General features: G+C 34.6%; 1 protein-coding gene across 1 annotated transcript in view; it reads right to left on the reverse strand.

Moving 5' to 3' along the window:
- The window catches only part of UBE2E2 (ubiquitin conjugating enzyme E2 E2), a 390,132-nt gene that overhangs the window by 360,131 nt on the left and 3,788 nt on the right, over positions 1-26,213 (reverse strand). Inside the window, exons 2-3 of the mRNA XM_059390860.1 lie at positions 23,984-24,167; positions 13,635-13,685 (exon numbers count right to left, since the gene is read on the reverse strand). Coding sequence (XP_059246843.1) covers positions 13,635-13,685; positions 23,984-24,159 — 227 coding nt within the window. The 5' untranslated portion in view covers positions 24,160-24,167. The remainder of the gene's footprint in view (positions 1-13,634; positions 13,686-23,983; positions 24,168-26,213) is intronic.

Genomic DNA, 26,213 nt, shown 5'->3' on the forward strand with positions numbered 1-26,213 from the left:
CCTCCCATTTGAGATGCTTAATTTTAAAGCAGTACCCTCAGTTAAAGTTAACTCTTTTTTCAACAAGAATATTTTTTACTTGAAGCATACTTCAGAATATATGGTTCTAGTATAAAAAACAGTCCATCAGTAAAAATATAAAAATATATTGTATATCTTCTTCAAGTACACACAGAATACCCTGGTTAAATCACATAAAAAGAACCATCTGGCTGGTTCAGTCAATAGAGCATGTAACGCTTGATCTCAGGGTTGTGAGTTCAAGCCCCTCATTCGGTATAGCATTCACCTAAAAAAAAAAAAAAAAAAAATATATATATATATATATATATATATATATATATATATATATATACACACATACACATACACACACACACACTCTCAAACTCCTAATTTCTTAAAATGAAATGATGGCACCAGGGGAATGAAAGACTATCTCAAGTGCAGAAAACGATGACATTAGAAACCATGTGCAACTCCATTTCTATATAAAAAAATTATGTCACCAACCAATCCATTAACCCACACCTCTAGTGAGCTCAAAAACCAGATGGACTGTTTAACAGCTTTTTCCTGCTTGCAAGTTGGACACATCTAGCCTACACATAATTCAAAGAAGTAAAATAAATCAATTTTAGCTAATGACCATATGATCATTTTGATAAATACTTACTGTTTCATAACAACTATATTTACATATTTGAGGAGGCTACCCTAAATTTAGTACTTAAAACATTTTGTCCATTATAATATATTCAGAATACTATGTGATTCACGTTCAATGGTTTTTAAATACTATGTATTTACACCTCATTCTACATATTTACTGACTTTCCATTAATACAGACTAAGAACAGAATAAGTCTGCTACATAAATATTAGAAACTACTTCCAATGCTACATTTTGAGTCCATTTTACCTTTCAGGCAAAGCTAACTTATAATGAGGTTCCTCTGGTATCACAATAACTAAAGCCACCTGGAAATAGTCCAAGGCATTTGGATAGTGCCAAAAGTGACTCACACCCCCTCAGATTTAGAACAAAGTGCATAAGCATTTGTTTCAGTGTATTAAGAAATCATCCAAAGCAAAATATCTATTACGAGAACTCTAAAAATTTCTAAAGCATCTGATAACAACGCAACAGGATAGTAAAAGATAATTACTTTGTCCTCTCTTAAAACCTATCTGCCCTGATGAATGGATAAAGAAGATGTGGTATGTGTACACACACACACACACACAGTCATACACACAGCAGAATATTACTCAGCCATCAAAAGGAATGAAATCTTGCCACATGCAACAACATGAATAGAACTAGAGAGTATTATGCTAAGAGAAATAAGTCAATCACAGAAAGACAATTATCATGTGACCTCACTGATACATGGCATTTAAGAAACAAAATACCTGAAGAAAGGAAAAAATAAAACAAGATGAAACCAGAAAGGGAGACAAACCATAAGAGACTCTTAATCATAGGAAACAAACTGAGGGTTGCTTCAGGGGAGGGTGGTGGAAGGTTGAGGTCACTGGGTGATGTACATTAAGGAAGGCACACGATGTAATGAGCACTGAATATTATATAAGACTGATGAATCACTGATCTCTACCTCTGAAACTAATAATATATTATATGTTAATTAAATTTAAATTTTAAAAATATATATTATTTAAAAATTAAATAAAAATGAACCTTCTTTAGGTGTGCCTGGGTGGCTCAGTGGGTTGAGACTCTGCTTTCGGCTCAGGTCATGATCCCAGGGTCCTGGGATCAAGCCCTGCATCGGGCTCTCTGCTCGGCAGGGAGCCTGCTTCCCCCTCTCTCTCTGCCTACTTGTGATCTCTCACTCTCTGTCAAATAAATAAATAAAATCTTTTAAATAAATAAAATCTTTTTTTTTAAATTAATCCTCTTTAGTTATTAAACCAAGGGTGTATTGTTAGACTTAAGAATTACTATTACTGTATTTCTATAAGGTAATAAAATATTCCTTTGGGGGGAAAAAAACTTGTCTGTCCCTTCTCCTACCTCACATCCCAATTATTGGCAAAGGAGGATCATAACACTGTTTAACATCATTTATAAACCAGGCTGTTGCCAGATATTTACTGAGGTGATGCACAAGGGCTTTGCAAGGAAGGGCAAATCTTTCATCTTAGGATTGGAGAACATGTTAATTCAAAAAGAACTAACAGAGACTCCTCCTATTCGTCCTGCCTTACCCTACCCAAGGTGGTTAACTCTCAGGCTTCTATAGTTCTACTTTCCCAGATTCTAGGCCATCTTCTGCTGTCCTGGTAGGCTCAGATTAGTACCAGTCCCGATCTGCAGAACCCCTTACTACTTTGCCACCTGAAATCTGAAGACTACTCCATTTGCCTGCTAACTTGAGCCTAATACCATAATGTCAATTGCTGAAAACAATAAGCAGTCTTGCCACTCTTCAGAAACAGTCCTAGCTTCAGGCAAGGATTATCCTCCAGCACTTGCAGCTGAATCTGTCACCTTCTTTCAGTTCACCACTCAGGTCTTAGATCATTCTGCTCTGATGCATTAGACCACAGAATTTTGCCCTAGCCCTACAGACATGAATGACAGTTATCTTTTCATAATATTGGACCAAAATGCTAAAATAAATGTCTCAATCAGTGGTCATAAGTGAGGCAGGCAGTCCACATGTATGTATAAAGAGCAATGGTAGTTTTTTTAGTGTATTCGCATTTGAAATCTTTAAAATTTTGAATTTTCTTTTAATCCTAAGATTTACTAGATCATGGAACGTTTATGTTAAAAAAAAAACCCACAAATTTTCTTCATTAACCCTTATTCAATTTCTAAGAATGAAAATAATACTTTTCCAGAATCAAAGGGAAGAGGGGGAAACCATGAGGATTCCAGTTTGTTACACAGTTTGATAGACTTGAAGGTATGTATATGACCAAATAATTACTCAAGAAATTTGCATTAGATGATTAACTTAATTTTTATTAGTTTATTAAAAGTAATATTTTTATTTCTTGACTATGTCTGAGAAGTGGTGTTTATGAAATAACATGTAATAATATCAAACTGATGGATATTAATTTATGGCCCTAAACCCCATGCCAGGTTCCTATTTCCTCATGTTCTTCATATGTTGTCCTTTTCTTATAAATTTAAAAGTTATGAGTAAAGAAGAAAATAAAAACCTTACTTACTAATTTAGGTATGGAACTGATAACAAATAAACAAGCTGTTTTACATATGCCAATAAACTGTGTAAATCACAAGCTACATACTCCAAAAGGACATAAATAAGAGGAAAAACAAGTCACAATCTATAGGTGAAGAGGACAAAGGTGATAAAAATATACTTCATTTGCCTAGGGTCCAGCAACTGAGAAACACCATTCTAGTACTACTTCACATCTGACACCTGAAAAATCCCTCTGAAATAAGCAAACAGATTCATTTATAATTCCTCTAGAGATTAAGCAGGTATTACCTCATGAAGTCATCTGCTATCTCTTTGGACAGCTCTAACTGAAAATGAAGACTTTCTCTCCAGAAGAAAATGGTTTCCTTCTAATTTAACCAAACAGTGCTAGTTTTACTCCCTATAATCACAAAGAGTAAGATTAATTTCTCCTCCATTTTATGGCTCTGAAAACAGTTAAAACACAGCTCTGGTGGCCCCTTAACTTCTCCAGACAAAATAACTCCAGTATCTGTCAAATGGACTTCATAATCATGGATAAGAATTCTCCATTTTCCTTGTTTGCATTAATTATAATTAAATTCTCTGAGTGCATATCCATTCTATCACTGAAATAAGCAATACACTGAACTCCCAGAACTGAATACTAGTCCTGGCTTTCTCATTAAACTGCACATGGGAAGTACCATTTTCTCTCTGGGCTTGAGAGTGCCAGACCATATGCTTTCCAGTTTCAATATATTATGAATCCATCTAAAAACAATGATTTGCAATATTGCTTTTAGTTTGTTAAAAAGTTAAAAATAAATATTTACCCAATACTTTATAATATTCATAAAGGTCTTTTACTTAACTATAGGCACTACAGTGATGATCTAAAAACAGCAGTATTTAAAAATTCCTGACAGAATATAATGGTCGCTGGTGGGAAGAGAGGAGAGAAGGGGGACAAATACTTATGCAGTATAATTACATAACTACAAGCACAATTTTAAAAAGTCAAATTTTACCTAAAATTGAAATTAAGCATAAATTTAAGCTTGAGAAGTTCTCTAGATCCATGCTGTGTAATACAATAGTCACTAATCACATCCGGCTATCTAAATTTAAATTAAGCAAAATTAGGAGTTCGTTTACTAACTGGGGTGAGCCATCTTTCAAGTACTAAACAGCCATATATGGCTAGTAGCCTCTGTACTAAACAACACACATACAAAACACTTATATCATAGCAAAAAAGTTCTACTGGAGCAATGCTATTCTAGAAAGATTCACCTGTATCTATTTTGCAAATGGAAGACCTACATAGCAAAGTCTAAAAACACTTGGCCTCTAATGTCAGAAACGCCAAAGCTGAAATCCTAGTTCTGCCACTTACTTGCTGTGTGACCTTGGACAAGTTACTTAATCGCTCTAAGCCTTTCTTCCATCTATAAAGTACTGTCTAAAACTAGTAGATACTCAAACTTAGTCATAAAGATGAAAAGAGATAATGCTGGCAAAGCATTCTGCACACAGCCCCAAACACTGGAAGCATTCAATTGTTGTCAGTTCCCTAATATAATTATTCACGTATAGGTACAATGAACATCAACTAAATACTAGGATTTGAAATATAGAAACTGAAGAGAGCATTCTTCCAAGTGGGTAAAATAGATAAATCAGTTGTAACATGAAGCATCAGGAGAACTGACAACAGTGTGGTGGGTTTAGGAGAAGGGGAAGTGCTAGATTCTAGTTGGAAGGAACAGCAGGTGCCACGGCAGGAACCTTGGCTCCTGGTGTGAGAGCTATGCCTCTCCTTTTGGTCATTTCACATTATTACTATGCTTTATCTTCCATACAGGTCAGAGGTGCAGAGACGCTTTACACTCTAAGGATTGGAATAGAAAATGAATCTGAGGGGTGTCTGGGTGGCTCAGCCATTAAACGTCTGCCTTCAGCTCAGGTCATGATCCTAGGGTCCTGGGATCAAGCCCTGCATGGGGTTCCCTGCTCAGTAGGAAGACTGCTTCTCCCTCTCTGACTCCCCAGCCTGTGTTCCCTCCTCTTTCGCTGTCTCTCTCTCTCTGTCAAATAAACAAACGAATAAATGATCTTTAAAAAAAAAATGAATTTGAGCTTACAGCTTTGCCTATTATACATCTGGGCAAATGTGCTGCTTCCACACAAATGGGGATTTAGCTACACCTTTAAAGCATCCCAGTAAGTCTCTAAAGTAAGCATTCTAAATAATAAGTTCTAAATGAACAAAAAACAGTAAAAAAAAAAAACACACCGTTGAAAACATAAATTTAAAAATCAAAATTTCCATTATTCTCAAAATAAAATATACCAACAAAACTATTTTACTTGTTAGTTGCAATAACAGTTGATAAAAGATATTTAAGTTGATGAATGTAATAATCACTGTAAAGAAATGCTTTGAGCGCACTAAAGAATACAGTTTTCAGGGCAACTTAAAAGATAAAATAGCAATGTGAATTAAAATATCACATGTAAGAAAGTAATATGACACTTTCTATCTAGGAGCTTAAGTAATAGAGCTGAAATAATAACCAGCTTAAAACTGGGCAAAATAAAATAAGTGATAAAATGTTCTGTTCCTTTTATAAAATATACTCTCAGTGTGATCACTTAACACATGTTTTTTCAGACATATTCTTGTATTGCTCTTAAAATAGCAAAGAATTTTCAAAAAAAGAAATAAAACTTCAAAGACAGCAAGTAATGGGCAGTAAACTCACTTTTATCACTCAATATTTTTCTTTATTAAGAAATAAACATTTTTAAATGTATAATTAAAGGCAGATATTTTAAAAATTAACATTTTGAAATAAAGTAAAAAAATTTTGGTGATTTTATGAAGATAGTTAGGTCTTCCCCAAGCTCCGTTCTAAAGTAAATGTACATGACAGCAAACAATTAACACCTGAAGTTCCCCAACTGAAGTAACAGCATCTTAAGGTTCTATGCTGACTATGCCCCAAGCGAAGTCAGCCTCAAGTAAAGGCAAAAAGAAAACATACGTATATTTTTGGCAGGAAGGAAGAACACCTTGAAAATCATAAGAAGTACAGAAATGAAAACATAAACAAGCTTGAAACTCTTTATGTCAATGGAATATAAGGTAAGACCATGTTTTCTCATTCTCTATCACACTATACACATACTGCAATTCCAAGGCTATCCAACCCACAGGTGCTATTCCAAACAATTCTTTAGCTGTTCTAACCGTTTAATGCATCTCAAATATTAAAGATTTTTGTCTTCGTAAATTCTATGCAAAACCACTCAACACTGCAGCAATGGAGTCAAGAACTCCTAGGAGTGAATAAAAATATTCCTCAATTATCTGTACTAAAGAAAGGAAAGATATGAATAATTTAGTATCCTATTTAAGACAGGTCCTCAATTATATTTAAATTTTGTCATTTTAATGACTCCTTAAAAGAGGCATTCCAGCCTTCTGCTAACCAATACACATTTATATCACCTTTCAGTTATTCATAGTGTTTATTTATTAATCATCAGCCTCAATCCAAAAAGACTGATGTGGCTTAAAAAATTTATGTAGTATAAAAATACAAAATGAAGATACAGGCTTCAAAAACAGTTGTGGGAAAGAGTAAGAAAATAAAATACAATCAGAGTTGAGATTTCTACAACTACTAAAGTCAAAAACTAAAGAAGGCTATTAGCTTCTGGGCAACCAAAGTAAAGAGGAAAGCATTATCAGTCTTAGGATTTGCAGAAGTCACAGATATTGGCAGTTTCTGTCAAGAGTATCATCATTCCCCTAGTCTTGGTTCTCAAGCATCTATATGCCTTATCTCTCAATTAATTATAACCAGATTTTTAGGATTAGGAACTATAGTGGATATCTTATTGTAGCCTACAATTGCCCTACCTCAGACCTAATATTAAGCCTTCAATAAATACTAAAATAACTGTGGGGGAAGGTGACATAGAATCAGGCTTACTGGGAAAAACAAATTTCACATTAAAAGTGCAAACATTTGCATACATTGAGTTAAGAACTGTTAAATGTAAAGAAATTCTTTACTGAGAAAGTGCCAATAATAAGAATACTAACGCTAAGATATACATCCACAAACACACACACAAGGGAGAGTGGTAGAAATCAGTATACTCAAAAAATTCCTTTTCAAAATGCTTTAAAGGCAAACAACTGTCTCATGGAATTCAGAAATATAAATCAAACATAATACAAATGACATTTTGGATTACCTTGCATGTTGATTTTTTTTTTCTTTACTGAACCACAAATGACTATCCACAAATGTAATTTTAAATGCATTTTTCTATCTAGTCACACATGTAAAACAATAAAGGATGGAAGAGTAGAAAACCTGGGTTTAAATCCAAATCAACTAGTTGTACAACTCCAAGCAAGTTACTTAACCCCAGGATTCTCATGGAAGAATTGATAAAACTAAATGACAATCATCTATGAAAATCCCTGAATAGCTAAACACGTCATACAAGTATTACCACAATAACCAAAAAAGGAAAACAATTAGTGGCAATAATTACATTTTTGTACTGGAGATTCTTTACAGAGTTCACGCCTATATAACTGCTATCCCCAATTTCTATTTCAATGCCTTCCCCTTCGGTTATACAGTTTTAGAAAATAACCCATACAAATACTACTTCAGTTACTATGATCTGGAAAATACAATTTCCACTATTAAATGGCTCTCATCAACAGTAGGTGAGACAGTGGTTAGATTTATGTCCAGTCATGGCCTCTCCTTTACTGGGAACAACACCTTAACTAATGAGTGAAGACAATGAAAAATTAGAGAACTTAAAGTTTGATTCAAAACTTACTGCAAAGCTACAATAATCAAGATTCTCTGTCAATAAGAGGAAAAAAAAGACAATGCAGTACTGGCTGGCATAAGTATAGACATACAGATCAATGGAATAAAATTTAGAGTTCAGAAATAAACCTTCTCATTTATGATTCACTGATTTTCAACAAAGTTGTCAAGACAATTCAATGGTGTTTTCAGCAAATGGTGCTGACATAACTGGGTATCCACACACGCAAAAAATGAATGTGGACCTTTACCTCATATCATACACAAATGGATCAGGATCAAAATATAAAAGCTAAAACTAAAGAATCCTGAGAAGAAAAATATAAGTGTACATCTTTGTAGTACCGGATTAGTTAATAGTTTCTTAGAAAAAACACCACACACACAAACAACAAAAAGAAAAAACTAAATTAGACTACATCAAAAATTAAACTTTGTCCTTCGAAGATCGTTATTAACAAGGAAAAAAAAAATCCTACCCACAGATTAGGAGAAAATATTTGCGAATCATCTGCCTTATACAGGACTTGTATCCAAAATAAAGAAAGAAAGAATGCTTACAACTCAGCAATAAAAAGACAAATAACAATTTAAAAATGGGCAAAAGATTTGAATAGACCTTTCTCCAAAAAGATATAAAAATGGCCAAAAAGCATATGAAAAGATGGTCAACATCATCAGTATATTCATGAAGATAATACCAGTCAAAACTACAATTTTAGTATATGTGCTGCCGAAGTGAGCATGCCAGTCGAAACGACAATGACATATCACTTCACACCTACTAAGATGGTTATCGTCAAAAAGAGAGACAAAAAGAATAACTGCCAAAGTTGTGGAGAAACTGGAACTCCTAAACAATGCTGGTAGGAAGGTAAAATGGTACAGCCCTTTGTAATATAGTATGGCAGTTCCCCAAAAGGTTAAACATAGTTACTTTATGACTCAATAATTCTACTTGTAGGTATAAACCCCCCAAATGAAAACGTATGTCCACACAAAATCTTATACATTAATGTTCAAAGAAGCATTATTCATAATAGCCAAAAGTGGAAACAACCCAAATGTATATCAACTGATGAACAGATAAATAAAATGTAATATATCCACACAATGGAATATTATTCAGAGACAAAAAGATAAAAAGTACTGATCCACACTACGTGAATGAACCTTGAAAACATGCTTCATGAAAGAAGCTAGTCACAAAAGACTACACTTTATATGATTCCATTAATACAAACATCCAGAACAGGCAAATCTGTAAGAGACAGAACAGACTGATACCTAAGGCTTAGAGTTGGAGAGCTGGGAGGAAATGGGGAAGGAGTAACTGTTAAAGGGTTTGGTGTTATCTTTTTGGGGTGATTAAACTGTTGTAAAATTGACTGTAATGGTTCCACAACTCTATGAATATAGTAAAAGCCACTGAATTTTAAACTTTAATTTACATCTCAGTAAAGCCAATTCGTTTTTTTAAATAAAAGTAAAGCAGAGCCTGTGTTCAGTGAGTAGATCATTGAAACAGCAATAAAAAGTGAAAACTGCTAGGATAACTGAACTACATCCTCTTCTTTTAGTATTTCCTGATTATACTTCTCAATTATTAAATCATAAGTCCAAATCCAAATGAGTCATTTTATCATAGTCTCTACTTCAAAAAGTAGTAAGGATCTCTGTCATTTCCATTCTCATGCAGTTAATACAAACTTGGACAGTACCAGATCATGACAAAATTTGCATTTAGTTTCCCTATAATACAAAAGAACAAGTTTGGATGACAAAAGTTTTAATTTTAATTTGGAGATTTTTCTAGCTAACTCCCAGTTTCCCACTACCATCAAGGAAACAGAAATAAACATATCAGCACATTTACAGATTCAAGATCTGTGCTTTTGACAATTTGTGAAGAATCCTGATAGTCATGACATAGAGTCCTTTACAACGGGCAGCAATTTTACCTATTAGGGATCTGTAGGGATATGACGTGAATTCTCTTGGCTCCATCCACCTAAGCTGGTGTGCAAGGAACTAAAGTAGTGAACAATTCTAGTCCAGTAACTCCAACTCAGCTGGCAATATGAAAACATTTATGGATCTGAAGAGGACTCAGAAGAGAGCCTTTGCAAATGTCACGGGTCAATTATATTATCCACCATAAGAGTTGAAACTAAGCAAAATATACTCTACTACTTACAGGAAATATTCTAAATATACAACCAAATTTCACCCAAACTATATATAATTTTCTATGCCAATGGCCCTACAGACCCTATGATTTTATGAACAGAAACTTTTTTCTAGATATAAAGTTTTGTTTTTAAACATAAACTCAGATTGTAATGAAAAAAAAAAAAGGTAACTGAATCCAGTTTCTTAAAAACTGTATAATTTCATTTTTACCTTAAAGACAACAGAAAAAGTGAAAAGAAAATTCAAAGATATGTAGGCAAGTGTTTCCCATAAGAAGAAATAATTCAACCTATTATTTTGTGAATGCTCTAAAAATAGTATTTAGGTTCATTCAAAACCTGAAAGAAAAAAATTAAACAATACCACAGCAGTTCCCCTAAAAATGCCTTACATAACCATATCTATCTACTCTAAATGATACAATTCAGAAAGACTTCATATTCCCAACATGTCTAAATGACAGACTCACAGAATACTTACATACATACTAGTTCCTCCCATATAATTCCAAGAACTGTTTAACCAGGCATCACATAAGAGATGCTCCAAAATTCAGAGATGCTATTTCTAACCTGACAAATACACAAAACTGGGCTGTACTAGTCTGTTAAGCTTCCAGAAAATAAGTATAAACCACAATCTAAGTGGAATATGACACACAACCACCCCCACTGAGACAACAATAACAGATAAAATACCTGTTCCACTCTGTCTAAACAAGTAAACCCAGAGATGTTCCCTCATACATAATCTTATCTGTAATAATGAGCTAACAACTACCCAGGCAACCAAGAGGAAGGATTTTGACAGGCCTGTGTGCTGGTAAAGGTAATACACAAAGAGGGTACTAGGGGAATGTGATTTTGACTCCTTCTATTAGGCAGATAACTTTAATATAGTATATTTCTATAAATTAATGCATTACAGTCATTAGGACACACATAAAGGCAGCACAGAACTTTTAAAAACAACAAAAGTACTACTAACTTTGTGCCAAAATAAGTCAAACAAAAATTATGCTCTGATTTCTCTTATTGAAGATAGTAACCACATTCCCACTGAAATATAGATGGGCAGATTTACTATAAACCACAATCAAATATTTGACACCAAACAATCCAAAGGCCACACAGTAATCCACTTAACAATCACATTGACATCTATATTAAGTAGCAAGTACACAGGACTTGTAGAACTAATCACCACTTCTCAATCAGCCACAACACAGAGGATCCTTTGCTTGCCAAAGGGGAGCACCACATACATGAAGGTGGATATGAGCTTTATCTCTGTCTGGTACAGTTCAATCAACTATTTGGGGATCAAGAAAAAGAGTCAAAGCCACTGAATCACAGACCTGGCTTCTAAAGCAAACTTGTTAACTATCCAATCTTCATTACATTAAATGAATTTCCTTGCAAATTCCCACAAGCAAGCAAATTAACCAAAGTAGGTCATTTTTCTACAATGTTATATATCAATCATATCTCAATAAAACTGGGGGGGAAAAACCCTGCAATCAAGCAGGTATCTTTCCTGAAACTTTCTGAAGGGCTTATTATGTGTCACATCCACATTTTAAAACCCTTCATTTATAAAGAATTTACATAACCAGTAATGATATAATGAACTATGGCTTAATGAAAAAGTAAATCTCCAAATTTCAGACATTAGAAACTTTTCTTTTTTTACTTTAAGATTTTAATATAATATTAATTATTAATTATTAATAATATTAATGGTTTTAGTTTATTTAAATAATTGCCATTATGTAATTTCTTTCCTCACACTTCTTTTCATGCATGTTTATAATACACTGGTTTAATCAAGCTAAATTATTATCTGTAATAAGTCAAAACTAAATTAGACTAATGTATTAGAAAATAATATATAACAAAGTTGCAATCTAACCATCAAATAATATTTTATGTGGATTCCATTTATAAAAAATGAGCCTTAAACAAGCTCATTAAAACAGAGTAGTTTATTTTACCAGTACTTTATAAAATTTAAGCAAATAAGTATATAAACTAGGTTCATATATTTACCAATTAAGTTGTAAAAGTATTACAAAAATAATATATGTGATGAAACTATTTTTTTAAAAAAGATTCAAACCATTAAAATTAATACTGTCATAAGAAACAAGAGATTTTAGGTTTCAAACTGGAGTTTTTCCAAAATCAATCCATTTCCAAGAACTGGTGACCAAAGCCTAAATGATAATTTGCCATCTGAAAAAGTCTTTGATGCAACAGTCTTAAGCGTGACAAGAAGTCTTACTGTTAAACAGTTTTACTTAACATAGAAATATTTGTTCTATTTGAATAAAACATTCTTTGAATATTATTCCAAGGGCATATACTGTACATGACTTTTGTGTAAACAACCACATTAGATTCACCACAAACATAAAATACCTTATTAGAATTTTTCCTATACAAAACAGTTTTCAACTAGCCAAGTATCAAATACCCATCCACAAAATTCTCACTTTCATTAATACATAGAGTTGCTATCTTTGCTTTCACATAAAAATAAGATCAATGAAATCAGAAATCATACCAAACAATAAATTCTACCTGCATTCAATATTAGCAACATATTCCTGTAATCTGTCCTCTCGCCTTCAATCTACAAGACTATACCAATCTAAACTATGAAAACTCCATGTTGGCCTAGTTCCAACACTGACCTTGTATCAAAATAGAAAGAAATGTTTTATAATAGTCCAACAGGCAATCTTTCAACTATTGCATCAGACCCAAGATATAGTATAAGGTAGGAGGTTATTTTTCTCCTCTTCCTCTATGTACCCGTATATCATTAATCATTTCCAGGGAAACACTATTACTTCTTATAAGTAAACCCTGACCAGAAAATTGAAGAAAGGAGAGAGTTTTAAATTTAACATTGCTGCCTCAAATCACCCATTCTTAATTAGCTACAGCCGAGGACTGTAAGAAATAATGAAAACCATGAAAAAACACTATTTAATGTTCTGGTCCTTTTAAAAATCAATTTTCAACAACGTAACAAGTGAATTATCAAATAGCAAATATTTTAGCCACACTATTATTCTATATTAAAGAAATTAAGGCCCCCACACCTATTCCACTGAAAGATAATTAAATTTGTTACTCTATAATTTCATTATCTTATTGTTATTGCATTATTCTGTTTGCAACTCCACTATACCTCTACAAATATACTTGATAAGTATTCCATTTCTACACAGAAACAATAACTGTCTTCCACAGTCATTTAAGTTCAAACTATAATGATGTTTTACCAATCAAACTACAATAACAGTTATACATGAGACCAACACTCAATTATACCTTGCACAAAAGATACAAATAAATAAAAATCTGTAAGTACTTACCTACAGTTGGGAGGAGGGTCCAACGTAATCTCTGCAAGTTCCTTCTGAATTCTTTAAAATAAAGACAAAGTTATGTTAAAATGTCTTTATTGTCTTAATAGTTCACTAAAATGTTATACTTTAACACAAATATTTCCCATTTGTATGCTTTTTAAAAAATACTAATACTATAGGGACGCCTGGGTGCCTCAGTTGGTTAAGCAGCTGCCTTCGGCTCAGGTCATGATCCCAGGGTCCTGGGATCGAGTCCCACATCGGGCTCCTTGCTTGGCGGGGAGCCTGCTTCTCCCTCTGCCTCTGCCTGCCTCTTTGTCTGCCTGTGCTCACTTGCTCTCTCTCCCTCTGTCTCTGGCAAATAAATAAATAAAATCTTTAAAAAAAAATACTAATACTATATAAATCATCATATACAATAATAACCAAGCCATAACTTCTGTCATGATTTTGGCAATGCACCTACAAAAAAAAAAGGATTGGTCGTTAAGAGTACACACACCCTGTAGAAGCAACACTAGAAACTTCATCTAACCAGGACACCTGGATGGCTCAGTCAGTTAAGCGTCAAACTCTTAACTTCTGTTCAAGTCATGATCTCCGGTTTATGAGCTCAAGCCCCATGGCAGGCTCTGCGCTCAGTAGGGGGTCTCCCTCTCTCTCTCTCCTTGTGCCCCTCTGAATGGCTCACCAGCTCGCTCTCTCTAATATAAATACATCTTTTTTAAAAAGCTTCATTGAACAACTGATAATAACCAAAATTTGTAGTTTAAATTAGATACCTTTGCCACATTATTTACAGATCATTCCAACTTCTTATTTAGAACATCCCCACTAAGATGGAAAGTGATTATTAAGATGAATCCAAGCACTGTAAATGATCCAATCAACTGGTGAAGAAAGAATTATCAGGATCTCATTCTAACACCTGAAACTGCTATCCAAATATAAATGGTATTCCTCCCTGAAGCCTCTAGGTTGGAGAAGACTGAGACTTTCCAATCTGACACTAAACCTTTTGCAAGAACTATCCTAATAATATGTGGATAATCATCTTAATGTCATTGCATTGCAAAAAGAACTTTTTAAAAACCTGCTTTTGTGCTCATGTTATTTTTTAACTTTTGATTTTTAACTGCACCTAACCTCTTATTTATATATACATATACACACACACACACACACACACACACACACAAAGGCTTAACAGTGCTACATTGTTTAATAAGACCAAGCAATGTCTTAACTATCATTCAGCATTATTAAACATAGGCTTTGTCAAAGCAAATACAAAAAAATTCTCAAAACCCTACTTCTTCTCCTTTGCTTTTTAAATATGAGGATTTGCTAACTGGATACCTGCTATTTGGTTAATTACTGTGATAGTGAATGGATGATAGTTGACTAAAGTACCTTAAAAAATAAGAATCTGAACAAAAACATTTACTATCAAACAATTTCATTCCACATTTTTTTCAATACAACAAATGAAAATAAAGAAATAGACATGACTTGTCCAAGAGGATTAGCTTCAATTTCCTGAAAGAACTGCATGCTACGAACACAATTTTCACTTTTCTAAGCCATGTGATTCAAGGCTGGGGAAACATTATGAAGCTGAGCAAGACTAGTAAGTTCAAAACCAAGAAAACTTTCATTTTAATTCTGTTCTACCATTAATTGAGAGTTCTTGGATAAAAAGACTACTCAAACCTGCATCTTCTCCCTCAGCCTTAGTTTCCTATCTTATAAAATGAAGAGGTTTATTTTCCATACTATAAATAGGGCAACTAGGATTTGTTTTATCTTTAAAACATATTCCTTTAAATATGGATTCTGTGATGTGTTCAGATACACATAAAATATATACAGCCCAGGAGCGCCTGGGTAGCTCAGTCAGTTAAGCGTCAGATCTTGGATTTGGCTCAGGTCATCATCTCATGGTTCCTGGCATCAAGCCCATGTAGGACTCCATGCTCAGTGGGGAATCGACTTGAAGATTCCCTCCTGGTGCCCCTTCCCCCAACCATACATGGGCTCAGGTGCACAGGCTCATCCTCACTCTCAAATAAATAAATATTTTTTTAAGTATATACAGCCCATAATTAAATGAGAAATCTCAAAGACCTGATATTGGTGAACACCCTTTATGAATTTCATACAGAAGTAAAAAAATAGGTACTTCAAAACTAAATCAAGTAAGTCCAGATTAATGATAGCAAAATAAGCACACACACATTCACCTCCACTCCTTCAAGACCCCACTTAGAGCAGGTAGAAAAGCACAGGGGGGCAAAATACTGAAAGTGCAAAAAGGAGTAAATAGCAAGAGAAGGAAATGAGAATTTCAGTGTATTTTTGGAAGATAAAGTAGACAGGCGTAAACTAAACAGGTTGAGACAGCCCAGAAGGGACTGCAGAGTGCTTAAGAATATAATAAAGACACATTATTTAAGGGAGGTGGGGAGAAAGACAACCAGAAATTCCAGAAGAAAAACACCTGTGTTGGGGGCACCTAGGGTCTTGGGATCAAGCCCCGCATGGGCGGGGGGGGGGGGGGGGGGGGGGCAGGACCTCTGCTCGGGGAGCCTGCTTCCTTCTCTCTCTGCCTGCCTCTCTGCCTACTTGTGATAAATAAATAAATAAAATCTTTTTAAAAATAGAAAAGAAAAAAAGAAAACACCTGTGTTAGAAAACCATAGATCAAATATGAAGGCAACTAAAATGTAAAACTATTTTAATGAAGTAACAAATGTTAAGGGGGGAAAAAGAGAGATTGGACCTATCTAGCCTAATGTTATGACCCACTGGGTATTCTAGAGATCATGATATTGGATTTGTAGCAAATCTAATCGTAAAGTTCTATTTGGTCTTGCACTGAATATTTTGTTATAGTAAATGCACTGGCAATTTATATGTCTTTTGCTTATAAACAACACAAAGAAGATTCACTGTAGTCGTGCTATGCAATGTAAATATTACTAACCTTCAAGGTGTAAAATTAAGTGTACCTAACTGAAAACAGTTTGAGAAGATGGAGAAAGAATGAAGGTTATTAATATCTCCATTTTACAAAGTAGGGAACCAAGAAATACTGTTGAAAATTGAAAGAATAAGAAATAATGGCTTAAATATACGATTTAGTTATGAAAGACATCTAATACTTTTTTTTTTAATGTAACTACCATTAACTGGGAGGAGGAAAAGGGAATGAAGAGTAGGTAAACAAGCTACATCTTCAAATTTCATAGCAAAGAGTCAAAAGATACTAACAATTCAACAAACAGGTTTAAGTATTCTATATAATTTGTTATGCAGAAACACCAACAGAAGGACTTAGTGATGGTGAAAAGAGTTTGCTTCAAGGGAATAAGCTGGGATAGAGAAGGTATTTGGACAGAAATTGTTGCTTTCCACTAAAATGTCTCTGTATTGCTTAATTAGTTATCAGAAACATGAATAACATCTATGAATTGTTTTTAAACCAAGAGGACCAAAAAAACAGCCATTCAAAAGAGCAAGCTTAAATTGTCGAATAAAGCTTTTTAATAGAATTTCTATGGGATTTTCAAATAACTCATCTTGTTCTATGCTTATACCATCCCTCTGGGTTTAAAAAATTGATAAATCAGGGGCACTTGGGAGGCTCAATAGGTTAAGCGTCTGACTCCTGATCTCAGCTGAGATATCAATCTCATAGTCATGAGGTTAGCCCTGCACTGGGCTCCAGGCTAAGCATGGAGCCTACTTTAAAAAAAAAAAAATTGATAAATCATAATTTTCTATCAAATAATTCTATAATGGAACTCGAACCCCTCTAAATGTCTATAATTCCAGATCTAATTATTCAATATAAAAAGCAATTTACTGATAAACTTGACAACTCTAAGCAATGAGTCTATACATTAAAATGTATTTTGTGCCACACCTAAGAATGGCTGTATTTCTCTTGACAGAAAAGATAATACTAAGAACTGCTATTTAAACAGTTGCAAGATATCTTGCTGCTTTTAAGGACAGCAATTCAATTCTTTCTCAAAAGTTGTGATCATGGTATGTATTAAGATTCTCAGTCTTGATGTGGGGAAAGTAAGGAGGCAGCTATTTCAGAATCTGTCCCTTAGGTTGAAGAAAAATGAAAAAGTATTAGTAATTCATACTTACAGCCTACCTTTCACATGATGATCTTTGTCTACTAAAAGTGAACTAAATAAATCTCACAGAATTCTCTAAGTATTACTGTTTTATCATTTCCCATTTAAAAGATAAGGAAACTAAGGCTAGTTATTGTACCCTGGTAACATGAAAGACAGGCAATTATCTTGCTAAGTCAAACAAACAAAAGGCCTCTCTCTTATCAGAACTTTTAAGACAAAATTATTTCTTCAGACATAAATCAACTAGACAATTGCTTAAATTCCCAATTTCTATCTAGCAGTGCCACTTCTTTGGTTATTATGATACAGAAGTCAGGAACTGCACGTAAGTATTGAGACAAGTCAGAAGCAAAATACAAACTAAATTTCAGTTCGTAAGACAACCTAATACCTTAGCTATTCCAGAAAGAGGTAAGAGTCCTGCACGTGACCGTCATTTGCTAAAAAGAATGGAGTGGGAAGAGGGGAAGTGAAATAACAATCATGATTTATTTGGACTTACATAAAGAATATGGTATCAAAATTATACAAAATGGAGAAAATATGAAGTGCTCATTTTAACAACACCACATTGGATTAATGGTTCAGAAAAATGAAGCAGTAAGTACTGACATGTTTAAAACACACACACAGATTTCAGGCTAAAGAAAATTCAGTAACTCGTTCAGATCCAAGTAGAACAAGAATATTTGGACATGGCAATTCACAAAGGTATTTTCTTAGCAGTTACTTTAAAAAAAACAAAAAACAAAAAACTTCATTCCACCAAAATTACTTTCTATATTCCTCTATGGACTGTATTCCTTGATCACCTGAGAACTCTTATTCTGACTAACAGAATGAACTGGTCAAAACCCTTGAAAATGAAATTATTCTCAGGAAGAAAAACATCACACCATTAATTACTGAACTTTTTTTAACTTCAAAGTAGCGAGCACCTGGGTGGATCAGTCGGTAAGAAGCTGCCTTCAGTTCAGGTCATGATCCAAAGGTCCTAGGATTGAGCCCCACACTGGGCTCCCTGCTCAGTGAGGAGCCTGCTTCTCCCGCTCCCCCTCCCCTTGCACATGTGTTCAAGCATGTGCTCTCTCTCTCTCAAATAAATAAAATCTTTAAAAACAAATAAATAAATAAATGTCAAAGTGGTATCTGAATTAACCCCGAAAACAGAGTCATTGCAAATAGTAAGCCTAAAGTTTAATGGTTGAATGATGATCTGTGATTTTTAAGATATCTTCAATTAAATGATTTTGCACATCAACTGTAAGATTCATCCTGATTTCAGAAACATTAAAAAGTTTGTATATGTACATTTAGAACCAAGAAGATTAAGTACAAAATATTATCTATGAAGAGTACTACTTCATTCTAATGCAGAAAACTAAGAGCTTATATAATAAAAGTTGATGCTGGAAAGTACAAGAATCCACCTTCCAACCTAACAATAATTTAGTCTAAAACCAAACAGCATTCATTCCTAAAACACTCTATTATGTCCAATAAGATTACAATGTCTAAAGTTAATCTGGAATAAATGTGACTTAAAATTCACATTTACAGATGTATCAACACTTGAAAGTAGTGCAGTCAATTCAATGACAAGCTCAAAACAGTTATTTTATTCAACTGACTCATAAATTTAATAAAATCATCAAAACTTGTCAGTGCCAGACATAGTCCAACTACATACTTGCGAATATAACAGGAGTGATACAGACATTATCAGGAGAACAGACCATGATAACAGCATGCCAATGTTTTAAGAAACAAATTCTTGCCAAAGAGCAAAAATTGATCAAAGATGTAACTATAATCTTCCTCTTCACTCAAAATAGATGAAATTAATTCATACCATTGTTTAAATAAAATACCCACTTAACTGTTTCCTGTATCCTACCCTACATTACTTTTCCATAATACTTGAAAACCGAGATTTTTTTTAAGAAAACATGTTTCTACACAAAATCATTTAGTTCTTCAATTATAGCACATTTCAGGCAATTGAACACCTATGTGCAAAGTGCTTTTCTTGAGTGACTATAAAATGCGTATAATCACAGCATCTGAGTATATCTAGTTTAACAACAGCACTACATCCTCAAAGGCTAACATATATCTCATTGTCCGAAAATTTATCAAATGAGCTTGAAAAATATCTACAAGACTTTAACTGGCACAAAGTCTGACAATGACAGCATTGGTGTATGAGACCTTATCAGATGCCAAATAAATGCTTTATCACATTTAGTTCTCACAACAGCCCTATGAAGACAGTACCATTATTATCTCCATTTTATAGAAAAGAAAACCTAGAATTAGAAATGTTAAATTATGGGGGCACCTGCGTGGCTCAGTGGGTTAAGCCTCTGCCTTTGGCTCAGGTCATGATCTCAGGGTCCTGGGTTCAAGCCCCACATTGGGCTCTCTGCTCGGCAGGAGCCTGCTTTCCCCTCTCTCTCTCTGCCTACTTGTGATCCCTTATTTATTTATTTATTTATATTTATTTATATTTATTTTTCCCTGCTTTCCCCTCTCTCTCTGCCTACTTGTGATCCCTCTCTGTCAAATAAATAAAATTTAAAAAAAAAAAAAAAAGAAGAAAGAAATGTTAAATTATGTATCTAAAATCACAAGGCTATTTGCCAGAACCTATAATTAAACCCATACCCCACCTCTAGAATCCAAGCTCTACACTGCTTCTAATAGATAAACTTTCTCCTATAAAATGACACCAAATGGAAAAGACTTCTCACCTGAATAAAAACCAATTAATGATAATAAATCGGAATTTCATTTTGAAACTACCTCTAACTTTGAATCTTGTAATTAGTACTGGGATCTTAATATGCATGGAAGATCCAATCCCTATAATAAACTCAAGGTTCTAAGGAAACCAGTAAATAAATATTATGACCTTCCTATGGTAGGCACTGTAGATATAATGATGAATTTAAAAGATGCCCTCATGATTCTCAAATTTTTTCTCAGTTGTTAGAACTTAAGCAAAGATGACAAACATAAAATAAATAAAATAACTTCACTATTAACTAAATCAGGGAAAAGGAAGAGTGAAGAATTAAGCTTTTTCTCTTAACTTAAAAAGCCAGCAGGGAAGCCACATTTTTAAACTTAAAACATATAGTAAATGATTTAATCACTTCAGATACTGAAACCCGTAAAACACCTGGAGATCTTCTAGAGGAAGGTCATAAATCACAATTTTAAAATCACAGATTACAGGGGTGCCGGGGTGGCTCAGTTTGTTAAGCATCTGCCTTCGGCTCAGATCATGATCTCAGGGTCCTGGCACTGAGCCCTGCATCAGGCTCCCTGCTCAGCAGAGGGCCTGCTTCTCCCTCTCCCCTCCCCCCAGCTTGTACTCTCCCTCTCTCTCTGTCAAATAAATGATTAAGTCACTTCAGATACTGTCACCCATAAACTACCTAAAGATATTCTAGAGGAAGTTTATAGGATTTAGTAGCCTTGTGATCTTAGATACATAATTTAACATTTCTAATGCTGGGTTTCCTTTTCTGTAAAATGGAGATAATGATACCATCTTCATAGGGCTGCTGTGAGAACTAAACATGATAAAGCATTTATTTGGCATCTAGTAAGATCTCATACACTGATATTGTCATTTATAGACTTTGTCCAGTTAAAGTCTTGTAGGTATTTTTCAAGTTCACTTGATAAACTTTGGGAAATGAAATATATGTTAGCCTTTGAGGATGCAGTATTGTTAAAAAAGAAATACTCAGATGCTGTGATTATATGCATTTTATAGTCACTCAAGGAAAGCACTTGGCACATAGGTGCTCATAGGTGCTCAACTGCATGAAATGTGCTATAATTGAAGAACTAAATGATTTTATGTAGAAACATGTTCTCTTTAAAAAACCTCAGTTAAACGTCTGCTTCAGTTCAGGTCACGATCTTGGGGTCCTGAGATGGGAGCCCAGCATCAGGATCCCTGCTCAGCGGGGAATCTGCTTCTCCCTCTGTTCTTCCCTCCCACTCATGCCCTCTTTCTCTCTCAAATAAATAAATAAAATCTTAAAAAAAAAAAAAATCACAAATTCACAAGAAAGAATCTGTCAGTAGAGGGATTCCTTCAGCCAAAAAGCAATTCAGACAACACTTAATACTTTAACCAATGCAATAATACCAATTTCTATTATATGCCAGCCAGGTACTGTTTTGAATTCTTTACACACACCATCTCAAAACTCCATCTTATCCCCTACTTAAAAAAGATGGGGAGGACTAGGTTTGAATATATAATCTATACCTGTTTTACACACTGCAGTAAAATAAAGTAAAAGACGATCCATGTATGTGAAAAAATTCATGCAATCCTCAGTTTCACACATGATACATTAATAATCTCTCCTAAGCAGAATTTGATCTTTTGATACATCACTCAAGAAACAGGATTTTGGGGGCGCCTGGTGGCTCCGTCATTAAGCATCTGCCTTTGGCTCAGTTCATGATCCCAGGGTCCCCGCATCAGGCTCTGTGCTCAGCAGGAAGCCTGCTTCTCCCTCTCCCGATCCACCTGCTTGTGTTCCCTCTTGTCACTGTCACTCTCTCTCTGTCAAATAAGTAAATAAATAAATAATCTTAAGAAAGAAAGAGGATTTTGAAGGATTTTACGGTGGTACTCCCAACAGGGGGAAAGGCAGGGCTTCAAGAAAGAGTCTTTGCTAACAAGCAATCATGGGAGAACTGAGCACGGAGCCAGGAGAAGCACTATCTAGACCCCACTCCCCACAGACCTAGCCAGCCCATCCTCTCCCTTTTCTGATAAGCTAAAGATGCCATGTGGAAATCCTTACTATCAGAAGCTGAGGGACTGAATTATAGTTTTCTTGTGCATATGCAGGCACAGTCTGTATCTGAGTATCTCTTACCCACCCACCCCAACCTCCTTTCTTTCATCTAAATGTCGTATTTTCTCCCTTCTTACCTTTCCTATCCATACTAACTCCACCTCCCCCTTTCCCAGCAGCAGGTCATTTTGTGTTTTGGCCAAGCAGCAGAGGGGTCATATCAGCCAGCTAAAGGCCCTCTGGACTTGTGCTGTGACAGCAAAAACAAACAGAACCCTTTCCCCACACTGGCATATTCTACAAAGGCTTAAAATTTGAGGCTATCTGCCTTCCACACAACTCCTTCATCAGAAGTCAGGGATCAGCAATACACTTTTGGGAAAGGTATGACTACCACAGTCCCTTGGAATGACCACTCATGATCACTCCAACATCTCTATCTAGAAGCTCATGTTCCACATGGAGGCTTGAGAAGGTTCTTCCTGATCCTGAGAATTTACTAGGCCAGAAGGAAATTGACTAGGCCAAAGGTCTGCTAGACTGTAATGGTTTTTGGTCTTCAGGAAAGGACCCCCTAACCCAGACAACCCAATAAAATATAAAACTATCATTCAACACTCAGACATTCCTCTATGCCTAAAACTTACAAAATGCCTTCATTATGCTTCCTATTTGACATCTTTTAAAAGGTATTAGAACAAAACAAGAACATTAAATCACAAAATAGGGAAAAACTGTACTCAATCTAGTTTACTCTTAAATTATTTTCCAAGAGATATTCTATAATTAAACAATATTAAAGTTTATGTCTCTCATAAGCAACTGATGTGGCAATAGAGAATCATTCAAGTATCTACCTTCCAGATCTATTGTCTAGAGAAAAAAAAGCATATCAAGATGGACCCACTGCCTAATACAATAAAACCAAGATGTATTTGTCAAACTTCAGCATTTCTAACTTTACTAATAGGGAGTAGTAGAAAATACACATCGTTCAACAACTTTTTTAATAGAATTCTACTCACTGTCCTGTTACAGAAAAGAATAAAATATTTATAGTCAAGTAAATCAAACTATCACACATTTACACACATTTTCCTATATATGCTCAATTAATAATACATAAACACACACAATGGATATATATATTTATGGATGTGCCATTCTGGTTAACTGACTTTAAATATTAAAAAGTTCATATTGCCTACAATTAAAACACTGTAAAAGAATCTTGAATAAGAAAGAAAAATCCCTGAATCTCATGGACCACACCCCAGAAAAATGACTAAATACAACACAAAGATAGAATTTAAAACAATAAATTGAGACTAAAACTTTTCTAAAAGGCATATAATAATTGAGGTACCTTTTAGCACTAGTTGACAATTTAGCAGCTGTTTTGCTGGATATTTTTCCCTCCTTTTTCTTGGGCTGAACTTGCTCTCTTTCTGGTTCTTGCTGAACACTTTCACGTTGGTCTCCATCAGAACTTCCTCCACTAGTGCTTGGGCTGTCATCAACTCTTTGTGCCTCAGTGGACATTTTAGACCCTGGATTGAAAATAAAAAATCAATTATTTAGTTATGGGAGGACTACCTCTAAAATAGAGAAAAAGTAAACCTCAAAGTAGAAGCAAAGCTAATATACAATGAATACAGTTGCCACTTACAAATCAGCTTTGGGAGTTGCCAAAACTTTTCTCTCAAAATGTAACTAGGAAAAAAAATGAAAACCACAAAATATATACACACAAAATGTTCACAGTAACATTATTCATAAAGCTTGGGCACCTGGGTGGCTCAGTTGCTTGAGCAACTGACTGCCTTCGGCTCAGGTCATGATCCTGGAGTCCCAGGATCAAGTCCCGCATCAGGCTCCCTGCTCAGCAGGGGGTCTGCTTCTCTCTCTGACCTTCCCCCTCTCATGCTCGCTCTCTCTCATTCTCTTCCTCTCTCAAATAAATAAATAAAATCTTTTTTAAAAATTACTCATAAAGCCAAAAGAGGAAACAACTCAAACGTCCACTAATAAATGGATAAACCAAATAGTATATAGCCACACAATGGAATATTATTCAGTTGTAAAAAGTAATGAAGCACAATATATACACACTACAACATGGATGAACTTTAAAAACATTACACTAAGTGAAGGAAGCCGGTCACAAAAGACAACTATATGTTTCCATTTACATGAACTGTACAGAATAGGCAAATTCACAGAGACAGAGAAGTCGGTAAGTGTTTGCCAGGACTAGGAATGAGGGAAAAATGGGTAAAGGAATGCTAATAGGTATGAAGTATTCTTTTGGGGTGATGAAAATGTTCTTAAATTAGATAATGGTGATGTTGTACAACTCTAAATATTCTGAAAACTACTAAATTCAAATCCTCCAAACTAGTCAACCGTTATCTCTGGTAACAGAAGAACACAAAAGAACACAGAGGCCCACATGATTCTAAATAAAAACTGAACCACATGATGGTGTCAGCATTGATCGAGCAATATACCAAGCAACTGTGTTTCACAAGAAATGGACACCGTCTTGAGATGCTGAGGGACTCCCCTACCCCCCTCCCCAGCCTTGGATAAAATATTCCTAAAGGCTTTCAAATTCCCTTTGCTCTGAGTTCATGCTCCCCACACAGCTCTGATTATCAACTCAACTTTCTTAATACCTTGACATATAGCTGCAGCTACAACCTGGATAGCAGACACAAAAAATTCTAAGTGAGAAGGGATATCCCTTCTCAACTGTCAACCCATCATAATCAATTTCTGAGTCTGATTTCTATGAACAGATCCCTTATGACCAAACTAGCTTAGAGTGTACTGACAAATTCAAAACGAAACTGACAAATCAATGTCCAGATTCTAAAGAGCCTTGTGCTCACTATGTTACTGTCACCTAATAACCACTTTGTAAAAGAAAGTACCTCAAATAAAGCACTGGTGTTTATTACTATAATTAGTCTAAATATATATATAGCTAGTTAACAATGATGAAAATTCATCATCACCCGATTTAACTTATAGCTTGCTCTAAATCAAAGTGATTTCATAATACAAATCTTTAATGGATTGAAGTTTTTATGGTAAGACAAACCAAAAAGCAATGGAAGAGAATGGAAGAGAGGTGAACAGTCAACAGAAAATACTGAATGCCTTCCATGAGACGTCACACAAGCACACCATCACCCCTCTCAACTCCAACATCCCATCCCCCATGCCAAATAAAACAGATCTGCACAAGCAGCTCTGAAACACACTGAGAGAAATCTGCCTGCTCTTCTACCTATTCTGTAAATGGAGAGCATCAGTCTCCACAGCTGTGACAACTTTTATGAGCACTAAAGTCACTTAATAGAATACTGAAATTTTATATCAGTATGTTTCATGTCTAGCTCTAACAGTCCTAACATATTTCTTGCTTTTTTTTTTTCATTTTTATTTCACTTTAATTCTTACCCTTGGATTTAACATTGATTTTTTTTTCCAACTTACTTCTTTCAATTAAAATATATCACAAGTTTAAAATTTAGTAAGTATGTATATATAAGAGCAAGTTAGAGCAGATGTGCATGGAAGTCAGAAAG

The sequence above is a fragment of the Mustela nigripes genome, chromosome 2, assembly GCF_022355385.1.
Source record: "Mustela nigripes isolate SB6536 chromosome 2, MUSNIG.SB6536, whole genome shotgun sequence".
Lineage (NCBI taxonomy): Eukaryota > Metazoa > Chordata > Mammalia > Carnivora > Mustelidae > Mustela > Mustela nigripes.